We start from the raw sequence: 25,393 nt of genomic DNA, 5'->3' as shown, positions 1-25,393 counted from the left end.
CCTGCCAATGGCAGCTGAGTTCCCAGGTCAGTGTCTGGTGTTGGTGCACAGAACCTGCCCTCATCTTCAGGCTGGCATCCCAATAGTACTTGACTGTTTCTCAGCACCCCTGCTGATATCAGGCACTTGGCTAGGATCCCAGCTCTTGCCTAACGTGAGCTACTTAAGCTCAGCACATTTCCTGAGGAGATGAAGTATCATAACCTTCCTCAGATCTGGGCCTTTGCACATGCTGTTCCTTTTGCCTAGAATATTTCATTTAACTCCCATAGCCTGCATAATGCCTCCTCACTCTTTAGCTCTCAGCTTAAACATCATTTTCTCCAGAAAGCCTTCTCTGATTTGGCAGAGGAGCATAGCATCCCAGCTATATGCTCCTACAGTACCATGTAATTTTGCTATCACAACATTTAACATTTAACACACACTATTAGTCTTTCTGGCTAGCAAATAACTGATATGATGAAGACAGAGACTCTGTCTTTTCACTATTATATCCCCAGGGCCTGGCATGTGTTAAGTACTTAATATATATTTGATAGACAATTATTAATAATTATTGATTATATATCTCTTTGCATGAGGCACCATACTAGGTATCAAGGATACGATGATGAGCAAAGACAGACAACTCCTATCCCAGCAGAGTGCATAGATTAATTACCTGTCATGTAAATAGACATAAAGTTAACAACCGTGATGTTATGAAGGAGAACATGGTGCTATGACTTCTCAGAGCAGTGACCAGGGAGCTAGGTAGAAAGAGTAGGAAGTTCATGAGAAGAGAAGGAAGAGGGAAGAACATTCCCTGCAATGGGTGTAACATACACACAGGCTTTTGACAAGGGCCAAAACCCTTTTGACTCATGTCTGAGTTGCTGAGGGAACTCAAATGAGGCTGGGAGATGCTGACAGGGACCAGACCACACAGAACCTTATTGGTGCTTTTAGACTTTAATCCTAATTACAATGTGAATCACTGAAGGGTTTTAAGCTACAGTGGCAATGAAGATGGGGCAAAGTGGATGAATTTGGGCCACTTGAGATAAAATCAGCAGCTTTCTGTGATGATATGAGGGATGTGAGGATGAGGGAGAGGTGCCAAGGAGGAGGTGCCCAATGGACAGATGGTGGTGCCATTCCCTAAGGTGGGGAACACTGGCAAATAACATGACATTGTGGGTGAAATCGGACTGAATATCTGAAGTCCTGTTAAGGTTGTACATGCAGTTGTCTAAGAGTTCTAGAGGTCTGTACTAGAAATACAAATTCATGAGTTGTCTGTGAAAAGCTGTAACTAAGAAAGTGAGGCATGAGTGAGATCAGTTAGGGAGAGAAGAGCTGAAGACAAAGGGTGACTCAGGATTGAAGTATGAGGAAAGCCAACATCTAATATCTGTGTACTGAGGTTGAGAAGGAAAAGTCAGAGAGGTAGAGAGAAAACTATCAAGAGCTCTAGGTCAGAGAAGCCAAGGACAGTGAATTCAAAAAGGAGACATCAGTCAATACAGGAGAGAAAACTGATAGTGTTAGGTTCTCGACAAGGTCAGAGAAGATGGTATCAAAGAGGCATGTGGAGGAACTGGCCTTAGACTTGAGGAGGGACAGCTGCTCTATTATGGTAGGAGAAGAGGAGGATCCTGGTAGATTTACGTCTTGGAAGCAAGAGCTGAAGCAGTTTTACCTTCTCTGTGAAGAGGTGAGAATCTCTGCTGGCAGGGATATAAAGTAGGGAGAGAAAGTAGAGTCCCGAGGAGTGGAAAAGAGAGCTGACCACAGAAAGACGGCTGGGCCATACTGAGGATATATCTGAAGTGGTGATCATGAATCAATCTGCCCTGTTATGTTCCTTTCCTTCCCCAATGGTGCTTGCTGCGATGTATACACACAGAAAACACATAGGTAAATGAACTAAGGAAGGACAAAGAGTAGAAGTCAAAGTAAAAGAAGCAAAGATGAAAGACAAAGTCCTCTGCTGTGGTGATAAAGACCCCATTCTTCTATGTGACCCATAATGGCACCAACCCCCCAGTGCTAACCTTTAGTAGAGCTGGAGGCTGAAGCAGGCCGAGAGGATCGCTTGCGATGTCCATTTTCCACACTTTCAGAAGCCACAGTTGGCTCTTCAGTTCGGGAGTTTCTTCTGCTTGGGGTTTTGGACTTTTCAATGATCTCTTTGGGCTCACTGCTGACAAAGGGAAGCACAAAGTTTCCAAGGAGGTGAGGGAATCAAGTCACACACAAAAAAGGGTTCTTCAGGTTTCTTCAGAGTTTCATTTGTAAGGCAGGAGATTAAGAACTATACAGTCATTCTGAAGAGAAAATATTCCACCCTGGGACAATGAACACAATTACCTTCTATATTACTGACAATTTAAGAGTGAGTCTAGTTTGTTACACTATTAAAAATAAAATACTAAAGTATAAAATACTAAAGTATATAAATTGTGGGAAAACAGGTAAAAGAAATTAAGAACTTGCAACAAAAATGGCCAAACATCTTCACCCATTTTTCTTAAATAACAATATTCCCTTTCAAAAAATAATAGTATCTAAAATCTAGGAAATTAATAATACATACTGGTATTTCCCATGAGTCTGGTATAGTCAGATAATGGCATGTTATAAGTCACATTACAGAATATACATGAGGATATATTCACAGTACACTGCTGGGTATACTGACTGCCCCTACCTCAATCTCCCTTTTTTAGTATACAGAGATTTAAAATTGGTAATATGCAGTACTACTAAGGGTATGGGGAATGAAACTCTGGATATAAATTATGTAAGCCCATAGTTCTCAACAGGGGGCGTTTTTCCCTCCTAGGAGGCATTTTGCAGTATCTGGAGACATCGCTGATTGTTAAGATGACTGTCTTGACTGAGGCAGGGATGCTACTGGCTTCTTTTGGGCAGAGGCCAGACATGCCACTGAACATTCTATAATGCATAAGACAGCTCTTCCGTGCAACCCCACTCACCCCACCCCCACTCCTGCCCCAGGGCAGAGAATTATCTGATCAAAACTGTCAATAACACTCAGGCTGAGAAACGCTGGTGTAATCCCCTGGCTCAGCAATTCCACTTCTAGGTGCCTAAGGAAACAAATCTTTTTACAACGCTCTAATTACACACAAGGATGTCAAACCATTTTATTTATACTAATGAAGACAGAAGACCTAAATGCTTTACAATAGATTATAAAACTAAAACATGGCACATCCATATTCAGTCATGAAAAATCATATTGTAAGTTTATTTAATGATAAAAACTGTGATACATTATTGTGGGGAAAAAGTTACCAATATTATGAATAGTATAATCCCATTTTCATCATAACACATGTTGAGTATATATACGTAACCACATATAAATGAATGTGAGATACATTGTGTTTGTGCATGATGTACAATGCTTATATATATATAAAACACTATATAGTAGATATATATATTAGATATAGTGTTTATATATAAAATACTCCCTATGTGTAGACATACTCTGAAGAGAAGCAGAGGAAGATGAACTAAAATATACACAGTGAGTATTGTTTGAGTCACAGGAATCCTGTTTACTGGTAATTTTCTTCTTTTTAATTCTCTGATCTGAATTTCAAATGTTCTTTAATAAACTTTTTACAGCTTTCATGGTTCAAAAAAATGCATGGCAGAATCATTAGGGGAAAAAAAGCTGATAAATCTGCTTATAAGGCATAGAACTGAAACAAAAGTAGTACAACAGAGAAAACAAAAGAAGCTGGTCAAAGGGATGCCTCTTTGGGAAGTCTTCCATGACCTCAATTCCCAAGTAAAGTTGTCTCTTCTGTCTTTTTGGTTCACAGTCTGTTTCTGGCATTCTAGAGCACCCATCAGATTATACAGCATATTTTCTTTTAATATCTTCTGCCTCCCACTAGATCAGGAGCTCCTTAAGAGGCATGAACCATGGCCTATCAACTATCCCTACCCCTGCGTTTTCACTCCTGCCTGAGGATCCTTCACTAGTAGCACTATGGCTGGGAATTTGGCCATACTGTTCGCTACCTTGCTTTATACCTAACCACTGCCCCACAAGCCAAGGTAAGTGAAGAAGCAGCGAGGCTGGAGCCGGGGTGGAATTATAAGTCAAGGGGTATTTACATATCCTTTTAGAGATGTTCCGGATGGCTTTCTGGCTAGATGCCCAGAAAATGGTCCAAGCCTCTGAGGAAGAAAGATTCCTAATAGAGGTGCCTCCTTCTCCTGGCAAAACAAAAGTCACAGTAGTACTGTCCTGGTATTTATACGGCCAGTGCTCAGACAGTTCCGAAAACAAACACCCACAGGATTTTTTTGGTCTGATTATCTTCTTTCTATAGCCACTTTCTGGTGTATGCTTGAGAAAGGCTAATGAATTCAAGTATTAGCCCAATCCAAATAAAAATACAGGCAGAATGATGTAGGAGGAGTATCAATAAGCTTGGAAGTAGAGGAACAGGGGTCAAGTCTTACCTATATATTTATTGCCCATTTATTTAACTTTCTCTATGCTTCACATTCCTGATCTATAAATCCCCATTTTGTCTGCTGCAATACAGTAAGTGTGAGGGTACTGGGGTCAGAGTGCCCGAGTTTGAATCTCAGTTGCACCACTTACTAAATCTGTGGCCTTGGGTAATTTACTTAACTTCTTTGAGCTTTAGGTTCCTTATCTTTAAGACAGAATTTTACCTTCCTAATAGATATTGTGAAAATTAAGTGAGATAATACCCTTGGAGGGCTTGTAGCCCAGTGTACGGCATGGAATGTATTCACATAAATGTTGGCTCTTATGACCACCTCACAGGGCTGATAGGAGGATTGCATGAGAAAATGACTGTGAAGGTGTTTTACAAACTAAGTTGTACAAATATGATAAATTCTCTAAAATGTCATCCAATGTATTAGTACACTAAAAAAGGAAAGACTTTTGAAAAAATAGTAATACTTTTCTCCATGGGGTTAGTGAGGTTGAAGCCACAGGTGTATTTCATTTTGTTAGGTTGTGGGGCTTAACAGAAAAAGCATGAGTTTTGGGATCAGACCCCTCCTGACTCTCTTATGCTTGGAGGAAAAACAGCTATACTTCAGAAGGTGTTACAAGGACTACTATTAATGACAAGGTATCAAAAGCTCCTACTTATTGAACATTTACTGTTTACTCAGTATGGTGAGTGCTGAACATGCTCTCTCATTCAGTTTTCAAAACAACCAAAAAAGGGAGAAATTTAGCCACCAAGTTTTATTAAGAGAAATGTTATTTCTGAGGGATGAGGACTCATGACAGCTCCCCTGGTTTCGTAGGGAAAACAGACTGGTACAAAGAGTGAAGGAAAAGGCCAAGGTGAAGAGAGCTTTAAAGGATGAGAAAGCGGATACCCTTCAAAGAGGCTTATGCCGTTTTCATGCTGAGTCTGCAGAATGATCACCTTACCTTTGTCCAGAGACTATGGCAGCATTTGCCTCCAGTTCTGTGAAAAATACAAAGCACAGAAATGAGATGTGGGAGCTCCTGTTGTCTATGTCCACTGGGAGAAGTGAGGTGTCTATGAAAATTCTGAATGCCCTATTTAGGCTAACATGTCTCTGTGCCCAGCAGGATTTTCACCCCTACATGGTACAGAGTTGGCAGGGACACAACTCAGTTGTCTGGGGCATAAGACACTTACTTGGTCTATTTTTACTTCCACTCCACACTGTGAAATAATCCTGTTTGGATCAATAGAACTAAATTCACACTGCCTGGTTCCTATTTCACCCAGCTATAACTAGGTTAGTAAAATAAGCCTCTTCCTCCCATGTAGAAGAGATTGTTTTCATTCTTAAAATATCTCCACCCTCCTGACACTTGTTTTTAAAGACAGCAATCTTCAAATATGTCTTAAATATCTATTCAGAATGCATTCTCTTCCAAAGGGCTTCCTCACTGAGTTTTAGAGGGCAGATTGCTTTGCTTTGAGATAACACCCACAGACTCCATCATTTTCCTCTCTTCCTCAACTTCCCAGAAATGCCCTCCAAGAAAGGAAAACCTCAGTAATTTGTCTAGCAGGGTTTTGCTTAAATGAGCATTCTTGGGTTTACCAGGCACTTCTTTCTTAGCATCAGCAGAAAAATATCTTCCTCCACTATATGCCTCTAGGTAGTTCCATCTTTCCAAAAGACTTTGCTGAGCACCAGAGAGCAGTGATCTCTCCTGCTTTTGGACTTGCACAGCTCTGCCCATCCCCCCTTTTAGAAAATTTAGCACCGCAAACTCAGTGCAGGCCTCATCTATCCCACTGATTACATGTTAACCTTCCTGAAGGTAGCAAAGTCAAGAGTGCATGGGTTAAAATTCTGACCCCGCTGCTTATTAGCCATGTAACTCCGAGCAAATTACTTGACTTCTCTGTGCTCAATGCTTCATCTGGAAAAAGGGGACAATCACTTTACCCACCTCAAAGTTAAGAAGATTAAATGAGATAATAGACAAAAATTTAGTACAGCACTTGGCTCTTAGTAGTAATATTAGCTACTACTATTATTTTTGCTATGATGCTCATGTTGATGCAGCGTTAATGTGAGGAGGCTAGAATACTCTGCTTTCAATGGAAGACGAGGGAATCCCTGCTTCCCATTTGCTACTTAGCACCCCATATCTAACCCATAAACCTTGGATACCACACCACATGAAACAGATACCACCTCACCGAGTACTCTGCTGCCTTGTTGGCTTCACTGGAGCGAACAAACTCAGTTTAACATGTGCTCAAAAATGAAAACAGCCCGAAAGAGGTGGATTACATAAAAATTTTGATTAGTTTGTTAATCTGAAACAAAATTCAGTGCTTTTGAGAATTTTTAACACTATCACAGCTAATTCACATAAGTACAGACCAAAGGAATTTGGTGAAGGCAGTTAGTGACTCTGGGGGCATTTTAAGGAGATTCATTTAAGAGAAACTTTTAAAAGGAACAGGATTCTTTGGCCAGTTATTCTTAGATGTAGGATATGAAAAAACACATTTTTCTGGAGTAAAGAACTGAGGCAGGAAATGGAATTCCCTTCTTCTTCCTAGCTGCTTCTTTTCTCACCAAAAATGAATTTTACTATCTAAGCCCCTCTGTGAATAATTCACTCCACTCCTCCCCGTCTCAGGTGCCTAGCAAAATCATGTGGGCAGTTGGTAGCAAAGGAAGAATCTGGGTGGCTGAAATGTTTTCAGCTCATCCATTCGTTTCGGAGGCCTGATTTTGCTCTGAGTGTGCAACACAACATAGCAAAGGACATAGCACCTGAAAGCCCATTTTAAAATAACTGTAAGGCACCTGACTGGCTCAGTGGGTGGAGCATGTGACTCCTGATCTCAGGGTTGTGGGTTCAAGCCCCACACGGGGTACAGAGATGCCTTAAAAAAATATTAAAAAAAAATCACAAGTTATACCTTAACTTCACTGGCTTAGGCCCACAAAACTAAACATGGTAGTTTTGTTTGTTTGTTTGTTTGTTTTTTGCTTACAAATTTTGTCAAGTATGAACTATACTGTAAACAAGATTCTAACCTCTTTGTAGAAAGGTCATACTTCATTTTATTTTTAAATTTATTTTGGTATCCCTCAATACCTTCAGTGACAGAGGGCCAGGCAAGAATAAACTGTAACATATTTATGATATTTATCTGCTTTGGCATATTTATTTGCCTACAAAGGCAGTGCTGTTATTGCCATTAAGATCCTCATGTGTTCAGAGCTGACACAGCATTCCACAACAATTATTTGTCAGATTACCATGGACTCCACCTTCCAGAAACACCATCCCTAGTGCTATTTGCAATTTCTTGGTCATGGGGAGAAACATAATGCCATCCAGAGATGACTGAAATGACTGACTCCCTGGGGAATGGCTGCCTCCCTGTAGCAGAGGTCCTCAGAACAAGCCTCCACTCCTGTCACGAAAGGGCAGTTACTAGCTTAGTGCAGTAATGCTTGCCACCCCAGCGAACTGCCATATGCCAGTCAGTCAGTTGCCAGCTATGGGGGCCAGGGTCACGAGACAGGGCAAACCGTGCAATGGAAACCCAATAGCTGGTTGGCAGGCAGACAATGGGCACCGCAAAGTCCTTCTTGAGTTCCCCGGATGACACCGGGAATGTATAAGACAGCAAGCTGGTCCAGGAAAAATAACATCAAAGAGTGCTGCACAAGCTCTGCCACTCGGCTGAATTCTGCCTGAAGTCAGTAGGTAAGAAAGTTTCAGCCACTTCTTGACACCTTGAGGGCAGAAGCAGTTCCTTCACATGTAATCCATTCCACTTGGAGAAGATTTTCCAAAGCATGCCTTACCTGGTCTGGCAACAGACCCCTGCAGTGTTGTGGCTGGAGTTTCCTTTGAGATTAAACTCGGTGAAGGGGCTAAGGCAAGGAAAAAAAAATACAGGCCTTTTAGTTTCTTTTCTCAACAAAATAGAAAGCACTGACTAAATCAATAGCTAAGTAACTGCTAAAATACATATCCTCTTGGAGGAAATTTCAATTGCCTTGAAAGGACATTTCAAAACCTACTTAAAAAATTAGCTACTATACCACATGGTACCACAGACCACCAGCAGGGTATTTGTTTTTCCCTTTTGTGTGTACAAAGATCAAGGAAGGAGGTGGTCATGAGGACAAGAGCACACACGATTTTTGCTTCTTAGGGTCATGTTTTATCCAGTACTCTTAAAAAAAATCTCCAAAGCATACCTTAGTAGGCAACCCAAACCACTTTCAGAGGAACAATTATACCATTCACCTTAGCATTTAAAAACTTGTCTCATCCCTGTAAAGATTACCCACCTTGAGACCTGAAATGAATCATACTATTTCTTTTATACTTTTCTACAGCACCTGGCAGAGTGTGATGGTCACAAAGCAGATGTTCAATTCACATTTGATGAATGAATCATTTCATATGTCATTTACTTGTCTAACAAACAGTTACCAAGAACTCATTAGGGGCAAAGGACTGTGCCAGGCACCTTTCAAGACCAATTATTCTTTCTGCCCATCAGGAACACAGTCCATCATCAAAGATAAGATACACACATGTGGTACAATGGAGTGCACTGGGATGTTATATGAAGATGATTCAAAAAGTCTAAAGTGTTATGGGAATCAGAAGGAAGGGAGATCAATTCTAGATTGAGAAAACTGATGGTACATTAGAGGGATAAACATCTGAATTATGCTTCAGAGGACAGAGAGTACTTAGGTCCTTGAAGAGGAATGGAACAGGATACACAATGTACTCTAGAATGGGAGCTTACTGGATCATACAGTAAAGATTAAGGGCACAGATACACCATAGTCACTCAAGGATTATGTCCTCCCATCTTGACATTTCAGCCTAATATCCTAGATAAACCCTGTAACAGTAAGTTTTACCCGATTGTGGAAATTGTCAATTTTGTGTATTTCTCTGCCTGCTTAGTCAATAATGCATTTGTGTTAAGAATTTATTTTGGATGCTTATCTCATAAAGCTTAAAACTATATACCTTAACTTCTACTTTTAAATCTAGTATTGGTTTCTCACATTTTCACGATAAAAACCCAGAAGGCTCTTGAAAAAGAATGGGAACAATCAACTAAAATTGAGATTTTTTTTTCCAACTACAGGTTCATCTACCCAAAGCTCATATAGTCCTCTAAGATTATATATGATCCAGAAAAACATATTTTTAATCACTTCACCATTATTCTCTTGATATGTGGGAGGAAAGTTCCCTGAAAGGAAGTACAATAGAAACATTTAATAGCAGAGAGTATGTTTAAGTCACACCAGGTTTCTTCAATCTTAGGGGTTACCTACCCCCACAGAACTAGAACCAGAAACCTAGAACCCCCAGACCTGTCTCTGTCTCCTGTAAGGGCAGTGAACTCAAAGGCCTTTATCCCTCCTTGCATCTATCTCCAGCATTGAAGTAAAGAGGCAGAGAGAAGGGGAATTAACCTTTCCAAAGCTCTCAGTGAGGTGGCGTGCTGGCCACTTTATGCTAAGTCCTTTCCTTGTATCTGTATAAATTTGGGGAGTAGGAATTATAGCCTCCATTTTACAGGCTTACAAGAGGTTAAGGAATTTATCCAACTGTGATTGGTAACCAGTGGGACTAGACTTTGAACTCTGATCACACCCTGAAGCTTGTGTTCTTTCTGCCTCTCCATGTAGGTGCTTACCACTCAAAAATTTTTAGCTGCATTAAATAAGACAGGCACTATTTGCTGGCCTAGGATATAAGTAAAGGTCCTTCTCAGCTTTGGCAGTGTGTGATTGGCTCCACTCTGTGGAAATAGAGTTTCTATACCGTTTAGGCCTCACAGAAGAAGGAACATGTATATGTGAGAGACAGGGTATGAAGGGAGGAGGGGAGGTATAAGGACACCAATGCTCCCATCATATGCCAACCTTAACAGTACATAAGAAATAATCTAAATATACACAAATTGGAATGGTCTAATTTACAAAGAGACTGCATCAAAGAGAAATCAGTAATAACAATTATTTACATTTATTGATTACTATATTCTGTGCTAAGCATATTATATTATCTCACTGAATTCTTACAACTATTGTCTCCATATTACAAAGAAGAAAACTCAAGTTTGGAGTAGTCAAGTAACTTGCCTAAACCCACAGAGCTGGTAAATGCAGGCGCTGTGATACTAACTCAAGCCTGTCTCTCAACCACTTTGCGTCTCCTTTGTCTATTAATAATCACGAAACCTGGGTTTTTGTAAAGCTCTCCTCTGGAGTAGCCAGTCAGAAGGGAACAGTCTCTGGGACAGAGCACAATGAGGAAGGGGCCATGAGAACCCTGCTCTGAAACTGTCCAGAGCAGTCATTATCACAGTAAGGTGAACTTGCAGAAGCTGCTATTCACCTTTAAGGGACAATGTTGAACTGAAGGTTCACAGGATAGACTCTGAACAGATACTGAACTCTGAGCTTCAAGCTTCTCACCCACGGAATGGGGTTAGGGCTCCTGACATGATTGGTATGAAGATGATGTGAGATAACGTGTGTAAAGACTCTTCCTCGTAAAATGCAAACTTTATGCAAATGAAAGGCCTATCACTATTTCAGGAGTTGAGAGAGAACCATGTTGACGAATGTAAACTTAACATGGGTCTTAAAGTATGTTCCCCAATGTACTTCCAATAAATAAAACTCCCACTATTGCCATCTAGCCCATCCTTCTTCCTCCAAGTAAAAAGAAGCCATGCTTTCTTTTGTGGGATAGGTCATCAAAAAATTGACACGAGGAGATGATGCCAGGCCCCAAGTACATACCTATGCTGGGCAGAAGCTCTGGATGGGATCCCACCTTCTCCTCCACTAGGCCACCTGCAAGTGGCTCAGGTGTTACGCCAACATGATTGTTTTTTGTGGCCGGCGCCGCAGAGATGAGCTCAGAGGGTACCAAAGTGGTTACTATTGAGCGTACACTGGTGGGGAGAGTACCGCCAGGTAAGCTGGGTCCTGCTGAGGTGGAGCCCGGGCCCACAGGGCTAGAGGTCATTTTTAGCAGAGTGGGTGCTGGGGGTGTTGGGGTTTTACTGTCCAGCTCTGTGGATAACTGCTCTGTTCCCATGAGCCCTGGAGTTGTGGTCTCTAGCCCTTGGCCTTCAGTCTCTCCATCTGCACCATATTGCTCTTCCCCTTTCTCAAGAGAGCCTGTAACTTTCTTACATGCCTTGGTAAGCAATATCTGGCCGATTTTGTCCACTTTTCCTTTGCCCTTACCAGATGAGACTGGGCTTCGCCGGTTGACAGAGGAGCCTGGACTATTGGTCAAAAGGGGAGAAACCATTGCGGTTGACTGTGAAGAGGGCAGAGTGCTCTGATCTGCTGAGGTGCTCACCTGAGGACTAGCCTCATCTGGATTCAATTCTTTCACTTGCTGGACAGGGGGGTGAGGAGGGACAACCGGAGAAGTGGTACAAGGCGGGGAAGGAAGCTGAACGGGGGTGGCTCGTGAGTTAAGGACTAAGGGTCGACCAGTCTGTATACTGGGAGCAGAACTACTGGAGGGGGCATTAGGCGGTACAGGAGCAGACGAAAATTTTATGTTCTGAGGTATGTGTAAAGGGCCAACAACTGCAACGGAGGGAGGCATCAAGCCGGAGTTGGTTGTCAATGGGGCTGCAGGAATTGTGCTTGGCTGTGATCCTTTCATAACCTGAATTATTGAGGATGAATTGATAAAGACAGGTGTGATGAACTGAGGCCGGGCATTGGACTGAGCAGCTGACTGTCCCTCAGAAACCATAACCTTGCTGCCCACATTGGGCATTGTGACAACTGTTGACATCAGTGCAGACTGCAGGTGAGTTGGCAGAGCTGCTGATGTGTTAGCTGAAGTTGTGATAGGATTGGAAGTTACAAAAACAGTTATCTGATTTGGGGGCAAGGGAGCAGAGATGGAGGAAGAGCTGACAGATCTTGACATTACTGGAGGGATGCTTGGTGCAACATTAGAACTGACCTCACTCAATTCTGGATGCACAAGGGTTGAACACGGCTCATTAGTATGAGGTAAATTTAGGGAATTAGAGGGTTCTTTAGAAGAAGACGGATCCTGCAGTGTGGGAATGACAGATGCTTTTTTCAGGTCCTCCCCAGAAACTACTGGAGGTGTTACTTCCAGATCTGTAAGCCCAGGGGGTTTAATGGTCACGTTAGGAGCTCCAGAGTTGTCAAGAAGTTGACTTAACGATGTCGGTGCTTCCCTCATAGCAGGAGACACCAAATTTTTGTTCTCTTCAACACTGGGAAGTTTGTTAGGATCCGGAGGTTGCCCATCCTTTTTAGATTGATCTTCAGGGACAACCATTTTAACTTCTTGGGCAGGGACTGCTTTGAGCTCAATGTTTACCTGCTCCTTCCTACCCTGGGAATTCTGGCAATCGCTGTCCTGAGGCACATTCAAGCTCTCCTTGTTATCCTCGAGAACACCCGCCACTGCAGCCACAGGCATGGTAGGATTCTGAGGATTCAGCCCGCTGTTGTTAGGGAAGCTCCCAGGCACAGGGGCATTGGCCAAAGGAGTGGGACTGGCCAATACGTTTCTTGGCAACTCCACATTTTGCAACAGGGTTGTGTTTGTTTGAGAGGCCAGAGTAAGTTTAGGGGTTTTTGAATTTTGTCTCCCAGGACTTGGGGTGGTTTTCCTACTGGACCCAGGGCTAGACCTGCGGCTGTTGCTTGGACTAGCCCGTTTTGTTGCTCCAGAATTAGACTGCTTTCCAGAATTCACCACCACAGACTCTAATTTGTGAGTTTGGGGGGCAGCAAAATTGGAAGGATTATTCATGGTAAGATTTGAAGGTGCCTGCCCAATGGCCTTTAAAGTTGTTGGATTTAGGCCCTGTTGATCAAAGCCCCTGTTTAAATTTGGCCTAGGAGGTAAAGGAATATTAATCTGTGGGGGGAAGAGTCCTGCTATGGAGGCATTGAGTCTTTCTGGTGACAGACTGATTTCTGAAGGTTCTGTGCTGGGAGGGCGATTGTTGGGTGTCTGAGGATAGTAGGGTCTGGGGCTGGCTCTGTTTGGTGTTTTAGGCCTAGATGTCTGGGTTGGAGCAGCCACATTTGGAAAATGGTGGCCATGGGAGCTGGGCAGGGAATTTACAGGGGGTTGCTGGGGAGTTGCTCCTTGAGTTGCTGAAAGGGGCGATGGCCCAGGTTTTGGCCCTGTCATCATTAACTGATTTTGAGAAACTACTAAATGTGAAGGCATGTTGTTTGGGCCTCCTGAGACAGATGGTACTTCATTGCCACTTGCTTCAGGAAGTGAGGACATCTCTCCCAGTGGTGAGCTAGAAGGATTCTGGGGGTTCTCCTGGTATACCATTTTCCTTGAACTGCTTCCCAAAGGAGTATTCACAGGCATTGGCATTCTCTGTTTATCAGGTGACGGTGGCACGGAAGCAGGTCCTTGCAGACTGACCATAACAGGCATACTGCCACTCTGCTGCATGGGCATTCTCTGGGAGTCTGGGTTCAGGGGGCCCCGTGGCGGGTGGACACTCTGGGAGACTGGAAGCCTAACTGATTTGGGGTCCTGCTGCATCATGAGCATCATCATCATCTGCTGCTGCTGCTGCTGCTGCTGCTGCTGCGACTGCGGCTGACTGGGAGGCGGTGGCTGCTGTGGCGGCGGCGGCAGCTGTGGCTGTGGCTGCTGCTGTGGTGGCTGTGGTGGGGCTGCCACATGCTGCATGAGCTGAGGAGGCATCTGCTGAAGTGGCCTCTGTTCAACTGGTTGAGAAGGATAACCTAAAACAAGCCCCCAAAATCAGGGAAGTTAGATTTTCGGCAAGAAAAGCTCTGCTACCTGTAGAGTACCGCCAGGCACTGCTTGTTTAGGCGGCCCGGACCGTGCACCAACAGCTCAGGCAGGCCCACTCCCAGGGTGGGGGGCAGCCCCTCATTATCTGACATAGCAAAGGGGCACACTGCTGAAGGAAACAAAAAGCGAAGCATCAAGAACCTGCAGCTCCTTAGTCTTCAGGGTGTGAATGAGGTACTACTGCACCATGACTCTAAAAGACAGACACTGGGTGCTGTGTGCTCAAAGTGGCCGAGTCTGTCCCAGCCACTCATTTGGAGGAAATGAGAACAATTCCCATCAACAGCAAGGAGCTGAGCACTCAGCACTGGGCTCTCACGTGGGCATAATAAATATGCCACTGTCCTCGTGAATGAGCCAAGGCATTTAGGATTCACTTTTTCTGTTATCACTGACTAATTTTTTTAAGGCTAGATTTTGTGAAAACACCAGCACCAAAAAGAGTCTTTTTATTCTTTCAACAGAAGTAAAACAGAAAATGTAAGGATTCAATTCCTTAAGAGGGATTTAAAATTACTCCTATCTACTGGCTTCTCCATACACCATGCTGCATCCTTCAGGCTCAATCCTTTGGGGAACCCAACTGAATTTAAGTGCCCTTCCGAAGTAAATCAGTTTAATAAGTAGTAGGAGCTCACGGAAGCTGAAAATCAATTGAGGGCATCAAAGTGTTTTAAGTGGATATTAATTTCCATTTACTTTCTTACATGTTAAAACTCTATTTGGAGAAATATTTTCTATGAATGTACAATGGGAGAATAAGCAAGCCAGAAGCATTGCCCTCAGGAATAAAAAATAATTTCGGGAAAAGAATCTGGGGGATAATGCCTTATAAATTTCCAGAAGGCAAGAGGTCAAATAATTCTTTTATGAAGATTTCACTCGGCATTTTAGAACCAAAGCCTTACACAATCAACAGAAAAGAAAAACCATTAACCAGGAATAAAGGTGATTCCATGGGAAAAATGAGGATATAGCTGGGATACAATTTTAAAAACTAGATTTATTCCATTGTTGCATGAAAAATACATACGGAAAGTTTTAAGAAGGTGCAGGAATAAGAACATTTGGCTCTCGCAGTCGGCAGAAACGATGATTCAGGATTTTCACAGAGCAGCTATCAAATGCTGCTGATCCACAGGGTCAGACCCTGTGGTCCATACCTAATTAATGTCTTCAGGCCAAAGATTTCCATGGCACCAATGAATAAGATGTGCTGAATTCAGTTTTGAAGATTTTTTAAAAAATCCTTTTCTATTTTAGGCCCAAGTTACTTTTTTACATTTATAGAGCCAATAATATATGGCATTTCTGCAGGTTTAACTTGGGTTCCCATATTAAAATTGTCATTTCTGTAGAAGTCCATTTTTGTTGGGCTATGACACAAATGTCTTTTATCTTTCAATCAGCCCACTAGGCAGCACAGTGAATACCAAAGAGAGCAGAACAGGTAATACAGCAGCCTCTCAAAAGTAATAGCTGAGGGTATGGCTGTTATAAAGGTTCCAGAAGCTGGAGGCAACAGTCCAAAGGGCACTAATGCTAAGACAGACTGGGGCTGCCATGACAGAATGGTGGAGAAGGAAAGCCAGAGCACACATGGTATCTATAACATAACCAAATGCCCTATTTATTAGTCAAGGGATGCAAACTCATATGCCTTTAGGCACTAGGCCAGTAGTGAAGAAGAGAAGTGGTGTGGTGTAAGACACTAGTAGTCCTGTGGACAGATCCAAACTGATCAGAACGGATATTTTGTCTAAAGGCATTTCAATTCGGGCTTTTGTTTGGTTTAAGACACTGCATGACAATTCAAACACATTATAGGTCAAATTTAGCCTATAAGTTTCTAGTTTACAAACTATGGAAAAGAAGCAATATGAGTGTAAGGATCCCTGGGATTCACATGAGAAGAACTCAGATGTGTCTGAGGGAAGAAAGGACCTTCCTCTTCATAATGCCTTCTGGATACACCTGTCAAGACAGGTGACCTCCCCACCTCAACTGTGCTGCTGCAACTCACTGACTGGAAGTGTGGTGTGCCTATACAATTTGTAATAAATACCACGAAGTAATGACATCATGATGTATTTACTTCCTTTTTTTTTCTTTTTTTTGATTCACTTTTAAAATACATAAATTAAGGGTAGATTGAAGGTTATCCCCCAAATAATGTCATTCTTACTTACATGCCAAAATGGTGTAATAACTAGTGAGGAAAAAACAAAACATAATCCTTTGTATACACAGGGGAGAGTGACCTAAGTATAACAGGCTTGTTTGTCTTTAACTGGGTCACAGGGGAATATGGTTACAAATCACTGCTCAGGCCAACAGTAACAAGTATAGAGATACTGTGGCAGCTGGCCTTAGTTCTTCTATAACACCTAAGTTGGAATAAATGAATTTAGGAGCTTTTTTTTTTTCAACATTTAGAGGATAATATTATTTTATAGTCAGAAAGGGGAATAACACAGAGGGCTTCAATAATACTGACCCTATTTATTATTCAGTTGGGTGGTAGGTACATGAGCGTCTTTTTTAATTACTCTCATATAGATTTTATGCTTAAAGATTCTTAATAAAACTGCTATAAAAAAATCTTATTGTAAACCTGTTCTTTGCTTCAAGAAAACCCTAGCAGGAAAGGCTGCAAGAAAGGGAGGCAAGCAGGATTAGAGTGAAAACATCTTTCCATTTAATCTTAAGTCTGTTTTGATGCCAACTAGAACCTTGATACTGACAAGAATAAAGAGGCACTTGACATTTCAGTCTGATTTTATGAGGACTTAAAATAATGAAGACTAATCTAAGCAGTATATATACAGTTGACCCTTGAACAATGTGGGGGTTAGAACACTAACCACCCCATGCAATTCAAAATCCACATATAACTTTTGAATCCCCCAAAACTTAAATACTAATAGCCTACCTGCTGACTGGAAGCCTTACTGATAACATAAATAATCCATTAACATGTATTTTGTGTTATATGTATTATATACTGTATTCTTACAGTAAAGTCAGCTAGAGAAAAAATGTTAGTAAGAAAGTAAGAAAGAGAGAATACATTTACAGTACTGTATTTATTGAAAAAATTTCTATGTAAGTAGACCCATCCATTTCAAACATGTTGCTTCAGGGTCAACTGTATATACCACATATATACACAACTTCAGAAGTTATGTTTGAAATTCTCACTATCAAGGCAAAGTTTCCAAATATTAGATACATTTTATCTCTAAAGAAGCCTATTTTAGGAGACAAAATAAAATACTATTGTTTCCTTGAAAAGAAACTTTGTACTGCTATATAAATGATGAAAAGTATATAATCTTTAGCTAACATTTTATCACCTGGTGGTCGGTTTGAAAACTCTGTCAGTTTAGGGCCCGAGTTGTCCAAGTTAATTCCTTGTTCTCCTGGCAATGGCTGCTGATCGGCCTCTTCCAGCCCAGTTGGGCGAGTATCTGGGGTACTAAAAAATAAATTACACATTTGACAGTAAGTTGCATAGTTTATACCATGAAACTAGCTTAACCTCTCCCCTATTTCTGAAGAACTAATATCTGTTTGCATTATCATCCTTATCAGTACTTACATCTCTCTAGTCTGATAAAATAGTCAATATTTGGCAGAAAAATAATCCAGCAATTTCATTACATAAAATCTACTTAACCTAATAGTATGGCCATTTATTCGAAGCGCCTTCTTCAAATTTCTGACATGATTTTCATGTAATCATCCATCCTTCAAGATGTTTTAAGACCTGATCATAGTTTGCACTATCAACATTATAAAGTACTATTTTTGGGAAACCACACTGTCTTTGGTGTAGTTATCAAGGTCAGTTGGGGAGTCCAGATTATTTTTGTGTGGATAATTCATAACACCTTGCAAGAAGTTGTAGGCTGGCTGATAAAAATGGTATTTGGAGAATAAAGAAAAATGGAGAATACTAGAACAAAGCTAATTAATTCTGCTAAATGAGTATTTGCAGACATCCCCATTGGCTTTGGGATGCTTTCGTTTTTATCTGGTTCTAACTCGGAATTTCTAGTGGGGAAAAAGAAATGAAAAAAATGTTATTACCAACACCCAAATTCCCAAAGAACCGGCAGCTCATATCCATTTGGTTTGGAATCTTATTCCTAGCTGCACCTTTCTTCCTTATCTTTAGCTTCCCTTTGCCCTGATGTCAGTCACCACTTTTAGACAGTATTTGATCTCATTATATTCTGTGTAGTTTCTAAGCCTTACCTTAAATTCATTTTAAAAAGTCCTAGAACATGGAAATTTAGAATGTGAAGCAGGTCCTTAGCACATCCAGATGGCTGTATCAATTTGTTTCTTCTATGACTTCTCCCTCACTTCATATTCTAAGGATTCTGTAGGTCTCTTACTTACATGCAACTGCACTGCTAAAAAAAATTATCAGATATCTGGTCCAGCCACCTCATGTTATGGACGAGAAACAAAGGCCCAGAGAGGTGTAAGAGGTCCATGGTTCCACAGTGAGCTACTGGTAGAGTTAGGAGCAGGTGCTCTTCCTATTATACATACTGACTCCCTTTCCTAGAAGCCCTGATGCTATATAAGGGCCTTTTCACAATTTCTGGCTTCAAGAATTAGCAATCCCTCGGGGCTGATGAAGACAGCAAGAATGCATACTAAAGGCAACCAAATAACCTTGCAATTTTACTCCTAGACTACTGGGAGGAATAAATACCCTCCCAGTATAGCAGGTTGATAGCCGTAAAGAATTTAACTTAGAGTTACTGGAAAAATTAGATAATTGCAGGTCTTATTAGGTCTGAATTCAGGAAAATATAGTTTGTTAGTATACAATTAGAGACTTTAAGAAGATTTAAGTAGTAGCAAGTGAGCATGGTATAATATTAGAGTAAAATCAAAGAAATATTGTGGGAAGGTATGGAGACAGTCTGTTTTATTTTGAACATTTATGGCTATTTAACTAAAACTTGCCTATTCTACAGTTCTAGCAATTTGTTTTGATTAACCAATTTTTATAACTGTTAGTCACTATTCCCTATTAACAAATGTCTCTGAATTCTAATTTTATGATTTAAGGCAGAAAACCCAGTTTAATCAATACTCCTTCTGGAAACATTTTGTCAAAGCCAAAAACGTGATTATTAACTTAGTTTCAAGACATGCCATACAAATTAATTTTTCTTCCTGCTGTGATCTTGTGAAATAACTCACCTGGAGAAACTTTACTTAAAGGGTAACAAATTTAAAAGGTCCAACCAACGTAAAACAAGGTTTTAAGCTTCTATGGATGATGGAAAGCCTTTTAAGGAAAGGCATTTGTACAGAAAAACTATCTTTTTTTTTTCTTTTTCTTACAGTAGGCTCCATGCTCAGCACAGAGCCCAACACGAGGCTTGAACTCACAACCCTGAAATCAAGACCTGAGTTGAGATCAAGAATCAGATGCTTAAATGACTGAGCCACCCATGCACCCCCGAAAAACTATTTCTATTTGAGACAGCGAGGAATCTCCATAAATTGTTTATATCTCTAAAACACACTTGGACTTTCTGGCTCCCCAACAGCCATTAATAGCCTGAACTGCTTTGTGGAGGTACAATATGGTAGCACTGGCTACTTTTCAGTGTCTATGTGCCACAATCCCCCTAAGACTATAGACTTAAGAGACATTTATCAGTCAATTGCAATATATAAACCATGTCTGAATCCTTATATGAACAAACTATAAAAAAAGAATTAAGATAGAGAAATTTGAACATTGTCCAAATATGTGAGAATATGAAGTACTGGTTTTTCTACATGTTAATGATATAGTGTATTCATTTAAAACAAAAAACAAAAAACAAAACCAACCATCCTTATCTTTCAGAGATACATAGTATTGAAATATTTACAGTCAAATCAAAAAGGTGATGGGGAAATGAAGGCAAGATAGACTATGAATTGATAATTGTTGAAGCAGAGGGATTTCATATTGTTCTAATTTTATATATGTTAAAAATTTTCCATCAAATAAGTCCACATAGAAATAAATAAGATTCGAGGTGAAACTACCACAACCTACTTTAGATCTTGCTGACTATTTTTCTTCTTCCGAGGGGGTTTCTTCTTCTTCGGTTTATTTGCGTTGGTATTATTTTGCTTATTGTTTACCCCAAAATGGCCCGCAGAGATGTCACTCTGCAGTAAGTTGACCAACAATGGGCTTGTTAGTGTGACATCCTTATTGACTGGGAAGCCTGGATTCTGACCACAGGACATCTGATTTCCGTTGGGTGCTCCACTGAAAGGTGCATTGAAAGGCATCCCATGGCCTGAGAAGTGGTTTCCCGAGGCACTGTTTCCCTGCATGGCCTGCACGTGGGGGGGAACCATGTTGCTTTGTTGCATGCTAACATCAGGCATCATCTGAGACAAACTGACATCGTTGTTTGCTGTAGTAGCAGGATCACCATGCTGCTGGGCCAAATGTGGGCTGGGTCCTGGTGGTCGCAAGACCTGCCCCTGAATCCCCATAACCTGAGATGGACTGTTGTTCACGGGCCCTTGCTGTGGCAGCATCTGTCCTGATATCTGTCCCGTAAACTGCACCATGTTTCCTTGCATGTTTGGAGTTGGTCCCCTCATTATCTGTGCTGGTCCCGGCATGACATTGGATTGGTTCTGAGTGTTAAACTGTTGCTTATTCCCCTGCATCTGATTGGTCATTATCTGCTCTATCATTGGGTTCTGTTGGAGTAAAACTTGGCCCTGAGGCCCCATCATCTGGTTATGTGGTGCCATCATTTGTGGGCCCTGCTGGGGAAGAATCTGCTTGGGTGGGGTCATCCTTTGGGGTGAGGGCCCAAGATTTTGGCTTTGAGGGTTCACCATCATCTGGCCCTGAGGCATAAGCTGGGCCCTTGAAAGGATCATAGGGTTCTGAGGGTTCAAGGTTCCTTGTTGCTGGACCATCTGGCCCTGGGAGGGCACAATCTGCTGGTGCATGCTCATCAGCTGAGATGGTGGGCCCTGTTGAGGCTGGCCTTGCATGTTGCCCAGGTTCACCTGAGGAACCCCAGAACTACCAGCCTGCTGGCTGTTCATGTTGCCATGAATTCCCATGAGGCTGGGCTGCATCAGATTGGGTGGCCCGTGGGACACCTGCATCTGGTTTTGAGGAGGACCAGCTCCTTGCCCACCTAAAAAGAGAAAAAGAAAGGACAGTTTCAAAAAGAGTCTTATCTTCTTGATATTAAGATACTCAAATTATTAATTGGAAAAACACTGATCACCCACATGTCCACTGACCAAAAAAACCAAATATGCTGGGCTTCACATATTTTCTGTGGCTTTTATTTTTTTTTAATTTAGTGAGTGAGATTCATTTATTTGAGAGAGAGAGGGAGGGAGAGAGATGGCAAGAGGGAGGGGCAGTGAGAGAGGGAGAGAGAATCTCAAGCAGACTCCCTGCTGACCTCAGAACCCAACGTGGGGCTCAATTCCAGGACCCTGAGATCATTACCTAAGCTGTAATCAAAAGTCGGATGCTCAACGAACTGAGCCACCACAGCCCCTTCTGTGGCTTTTCTAAGTATGGAGCTATGACTTTGGAATGATTGTTTACATTCCCAATGACCATAAAAGAGAAGGGGAAATTGTTTCTTTACTCCTATAAAGATAAGATTTTGAAGATCAATAGTTTACTCTGTTTCAGATTAAAGAGAAAGGCAGCTTCTCATTATTTAAAAATGACATGTAGCTACTTTAAGATGAAAAAAAATTTAATGAAAAGCACTGTAGGCTAGTGAAATAAGCTCTGCTTTAGAGAAGTCCAGGAAACAACAAATGTGATGCATTCTCTTGGGAAAATCTTGACAATATTGAGAAGATATTTTAAAAATGCTTCTTGGAAAATGAATGACTCTCAAAGATTATGTGTGTCGTATCTGGATGCTGTACATGAAAAGAAAGAACACTTAATAACTCCTCAAGGACAGATCTTCTCTGCCCCAATGTGGTAATATTTTTTTAAGATTTTAGTTATTTATTTGAAAGAGAGAGACTGACAGAGCAGGAATGGGGAGGAGGAGGAGAAGCAGGCTTCCACTGAGCAGGGAGCCCGATGCAGGGCTTTATCCCAGGACCCTGAGATCATGACCCAAGCCAAAGACAGAGGCTTAACCCACTGAGCCACCCAGGTGCCCCAGGTAAAAATTATTTAATCCTGATCTGGAAGCTGGGACTCAACTGACAGACAACCCAGAAGCTGCAGACAGAGAAAAATTAACAAGGGATATTAAAACTTCACTGACCCTCCCCTGTGGCAGTCCCTGATGGATCATATGGGACATGTCCTAGTCGTCTTGGTTATTTCTTATTTAGACAAGGACACTGCAGCCGACTTGCTGCAGTGTTTACTTATTGCTGAGTCTTTGGGATCTTCCTATAGTTGCCTGCAATGTATCCCCCTTTTTACTGAATAACCCTCTTGAGTGTTTTCTCTCTCTTTTCTTTGTAACTTTTAAGTGTGGACTAGAAAGTGGCAGCCATATGAAGTTATGAGACCAGTCCATGCACCAGCCAGGGAGACATGGGACAAACTATACCTTGTTCACATTACCTAGAGTTTTTCTGAATCCCAAAGAAGATTTTCTAAACGAGCCTTGTAAACTCTTTTTTAAAATTGTTTTATTTTTATTTTTGAGAGAGAGAGAATGGCAGTAGGTAGAGAGGGAGGGAGAGAATCCCAAGCAGGCTCCACGTTCAGCACGGAGCCGGACATGGGGCTCAATCCCACAATGCAAGCAAAATCAAGAGTTGTGTGTTTAACTGACTGAGCCACCCAAGTGCCCCTAGCCTTATAAACTCTTAACTTGAACCCCATGACCACTGTATATACCATACACACTGAAAATACCAGTGTACAGTCATTTGATCAATATTTATTTATTGAGCACCTGATATGTACAAGATAATTCTGGTGCTAAAGTAATATCAGTAACAAGATAAATCACATCCCTGATTCCTTGGAGTTGGCAAGAGACAGTAACACAGACAAGCATTTTTTCAGGAAGAAGTAAAAGCTAATAAGAGAAATAAAGTAGGGTAAGAGACAGGAGTAGAACTAGCTTAGGATAAATGGGGAAATCGGAAAAATATGTGCATGTAGAAGGCACCACATAAAAAGACAAAATAGCTGGCTTGGGTGGAAGAATTATGAATGATTTTATCACTGTTTTATAACCTTCTACAAAACTCATGAATTCACATAACTCAGGAATGCAGTTTTGCCATTAGCAGATAGGAAAGTCAAGTAGTTTGCCTATACTTCTCTCACCCTTTAAGAGGGAATTTGAACTTTAAAAAAAAAAATTAAGTTAGAACTTTCTTGCTCCTTAGTGATTTACAGTTAAAGTTGGAACCATGTAACTAAATTAATTCCAAGTGGGGTTGGAGAGTTCTTCACAGAAACTATTTATGCTACCTCAATCCAAACCGAGAAAGGATAAGATTAGTCATGTGGTACCTAAGTAACCAGGAACACGAAGGCTGGGCATATATAACACTGCTTTACAAATTCTTTTTAGCCATTACAAATTCTTCTTTAGCCATTTTTAGCCATTCTGTTCCATCCTATTTCCTCTCCAAAACTACTTATATACAATACACTGTTGGCATTAAATTTATACTGATTGAAGTCTGGTCTTCAAACACTACATTGTAAACCAGAATTTAAACATTCTGCATAAACAAAGCTAATATGTACTACAGAGAGATTTAAAAAGTTGCAGTTCCCCCAAAATGCCATGTGCCTCTGTGCTTCTATACCTATAGTTTCCTTTGCCAGAAATGTCTTTTGCCCTTTTATTAACTTGGGAGCTGGAAAACTATGGCCTGTGGGCCAAATCAACTGCCAGTTTCTAAATAAACAGTGTTTGGAACACTGCCATGCTCATTTGTCATATTGTTAATGGCTACTTTTGTGCTATGACAGCAGAGTTAAGTAGTTGCAATAGTGACCATATAATCTGGAAAGACTAAAATATTTACTATCTGGAGTCCTTCACAGAAAAAAAAAACGCTGATCCCTGCTCAAACTCAAGTTTCATTTTTCTTTTCTTCTTCTTCTTTTTTTAAAGATTTTATTTATTTATTGGAAAGATACGGAGAGAGAGCTAGAGAGCACAAGTCAGGGAGAAGGATCAATAGGCTTTCCACAGAGCAGGGAGCCCAATGCGGGGCTCCATCCCAGGACCCTGGGATCATGACCTGAGCTGAAGGCAGATGCTTAACCGACTGCACCACCCAGGTGCCCCTCAAGTTCCATTTTCTTTCCGTAGGTGCTTTTAGGTTCCCAAGACACTGTACCTACATTTGCCGTATCAGTTATTGCCCTTCAAGAATAATTTTGGTTTGAGATTAAGGGAAAGGGCCAGGATTTATACTTATCCATATATTCTTACTGCCTATCACGGTTATCTAGCACACAGTGCTCAATAAATGCTGGCTGAATAAAGCACAGAAAACAAACCTGCATGCTGGACATTTTGATTTGCTTGCAGCTGAGGGGCTCCTGAATTCCCAGGGGTGGTTGCTGTGGTCGAAGGCACCTGACCTTGCATAAAGTTCGGATTGGCCTGTCCTGCTGAGAAGCCAGGTGGGAGGCGTTTAGGCATTCCTTAATAGAAAACAATGAGTAAGGCAGTTACCTAGCAAATTTATACTCTTGCTTAGATGTGGAATGAATAAGGAAGGATGAGCTGCATGAAGTCTCCACTGGCTTAGCTTTCTCTGTCACACTGGTAGGATCTTTAATAATAAGGTTGGGAAAGATGGTTAAAAAAATCAACACAATCTCTTACATGAGCATTGTCAAAATGAAAAAGAAATACTAAAAAATTTACACTTAGAACATGCCAAGGAAGAGATGGCAATCTGCTCCCTAAATGTGATCTGAGGCCACATCACAGCAAGGTTTAGGGCTCACTTTTCACTATAATACAA

The 25,393-nt window shown here is 41.3% G+C and overlaps 1 protein-coding gene across 4 annotated transcripts in view; it reads right to left on the bottom strand.

Annotated features, from left to right (window-relative positions):
• NCOA6 (nuclear receptor coactivator 6) overlaps window positions 1-25,393 on the bottom strand; it is a 102,498-nt gene that overhangs the window by 6,244 nt on the left and 70,861 nt on the right. For 2 of the 4 annotated variants that reach the window (XM_080812822.1, XM_080812824.1), the window contains 7 exons: window positions 24,921-25,067; window positions 20,472-21,588; window positions 17,749-17,870; window positions 11,332-14,319; window positions 8,347-8,415; window positions 5,456-5,492; window positions 2,040-2,188 (listed from right to left, as the gene is read on the bottom strand). In XM_080812822.1, the coding sequence (XP_080668948.1) occupies window positions 2,040-2,188; window positions 5,456-5,492; window positions 8,347-8,415; window positions 11,332-14,319; window positions 17,749-17,870; window positions 20,472-21,588; window positions 24,921-25,067 (4,629 nt within the window). Of the gene's footprint in view, window positions 1-664; window positions 753-2,039; window positions 2,189-5,455; window positions 5,493-8,346; window positions 8,416-11,331; window positions 14,320-17,748; window positions 17,871-20,471; window positions 21,589-24,920; window positions 25,068-25,393 lie in introns of all 4 variants that reach the window. The other 2 variants (XR_013967364.1, XM_080812823.1) reach the window with 2 other exon arrangements.

This window comes from Martes martes (assembly GCF_963455335.1).
Source record: "Martes martes genome assembly, chromosome: 9".
Lineage (NCBI taxonomy): Eukaryota > Metazoa > Chordata > Mammalia > Carnivora > Mustelidae > Martes > Martes martes.
The sequence above is the reverse complement of the archived record's forward strand: the minus strand, read 5'-3'. Positions and strand labels throughout refer to the sequence as shown.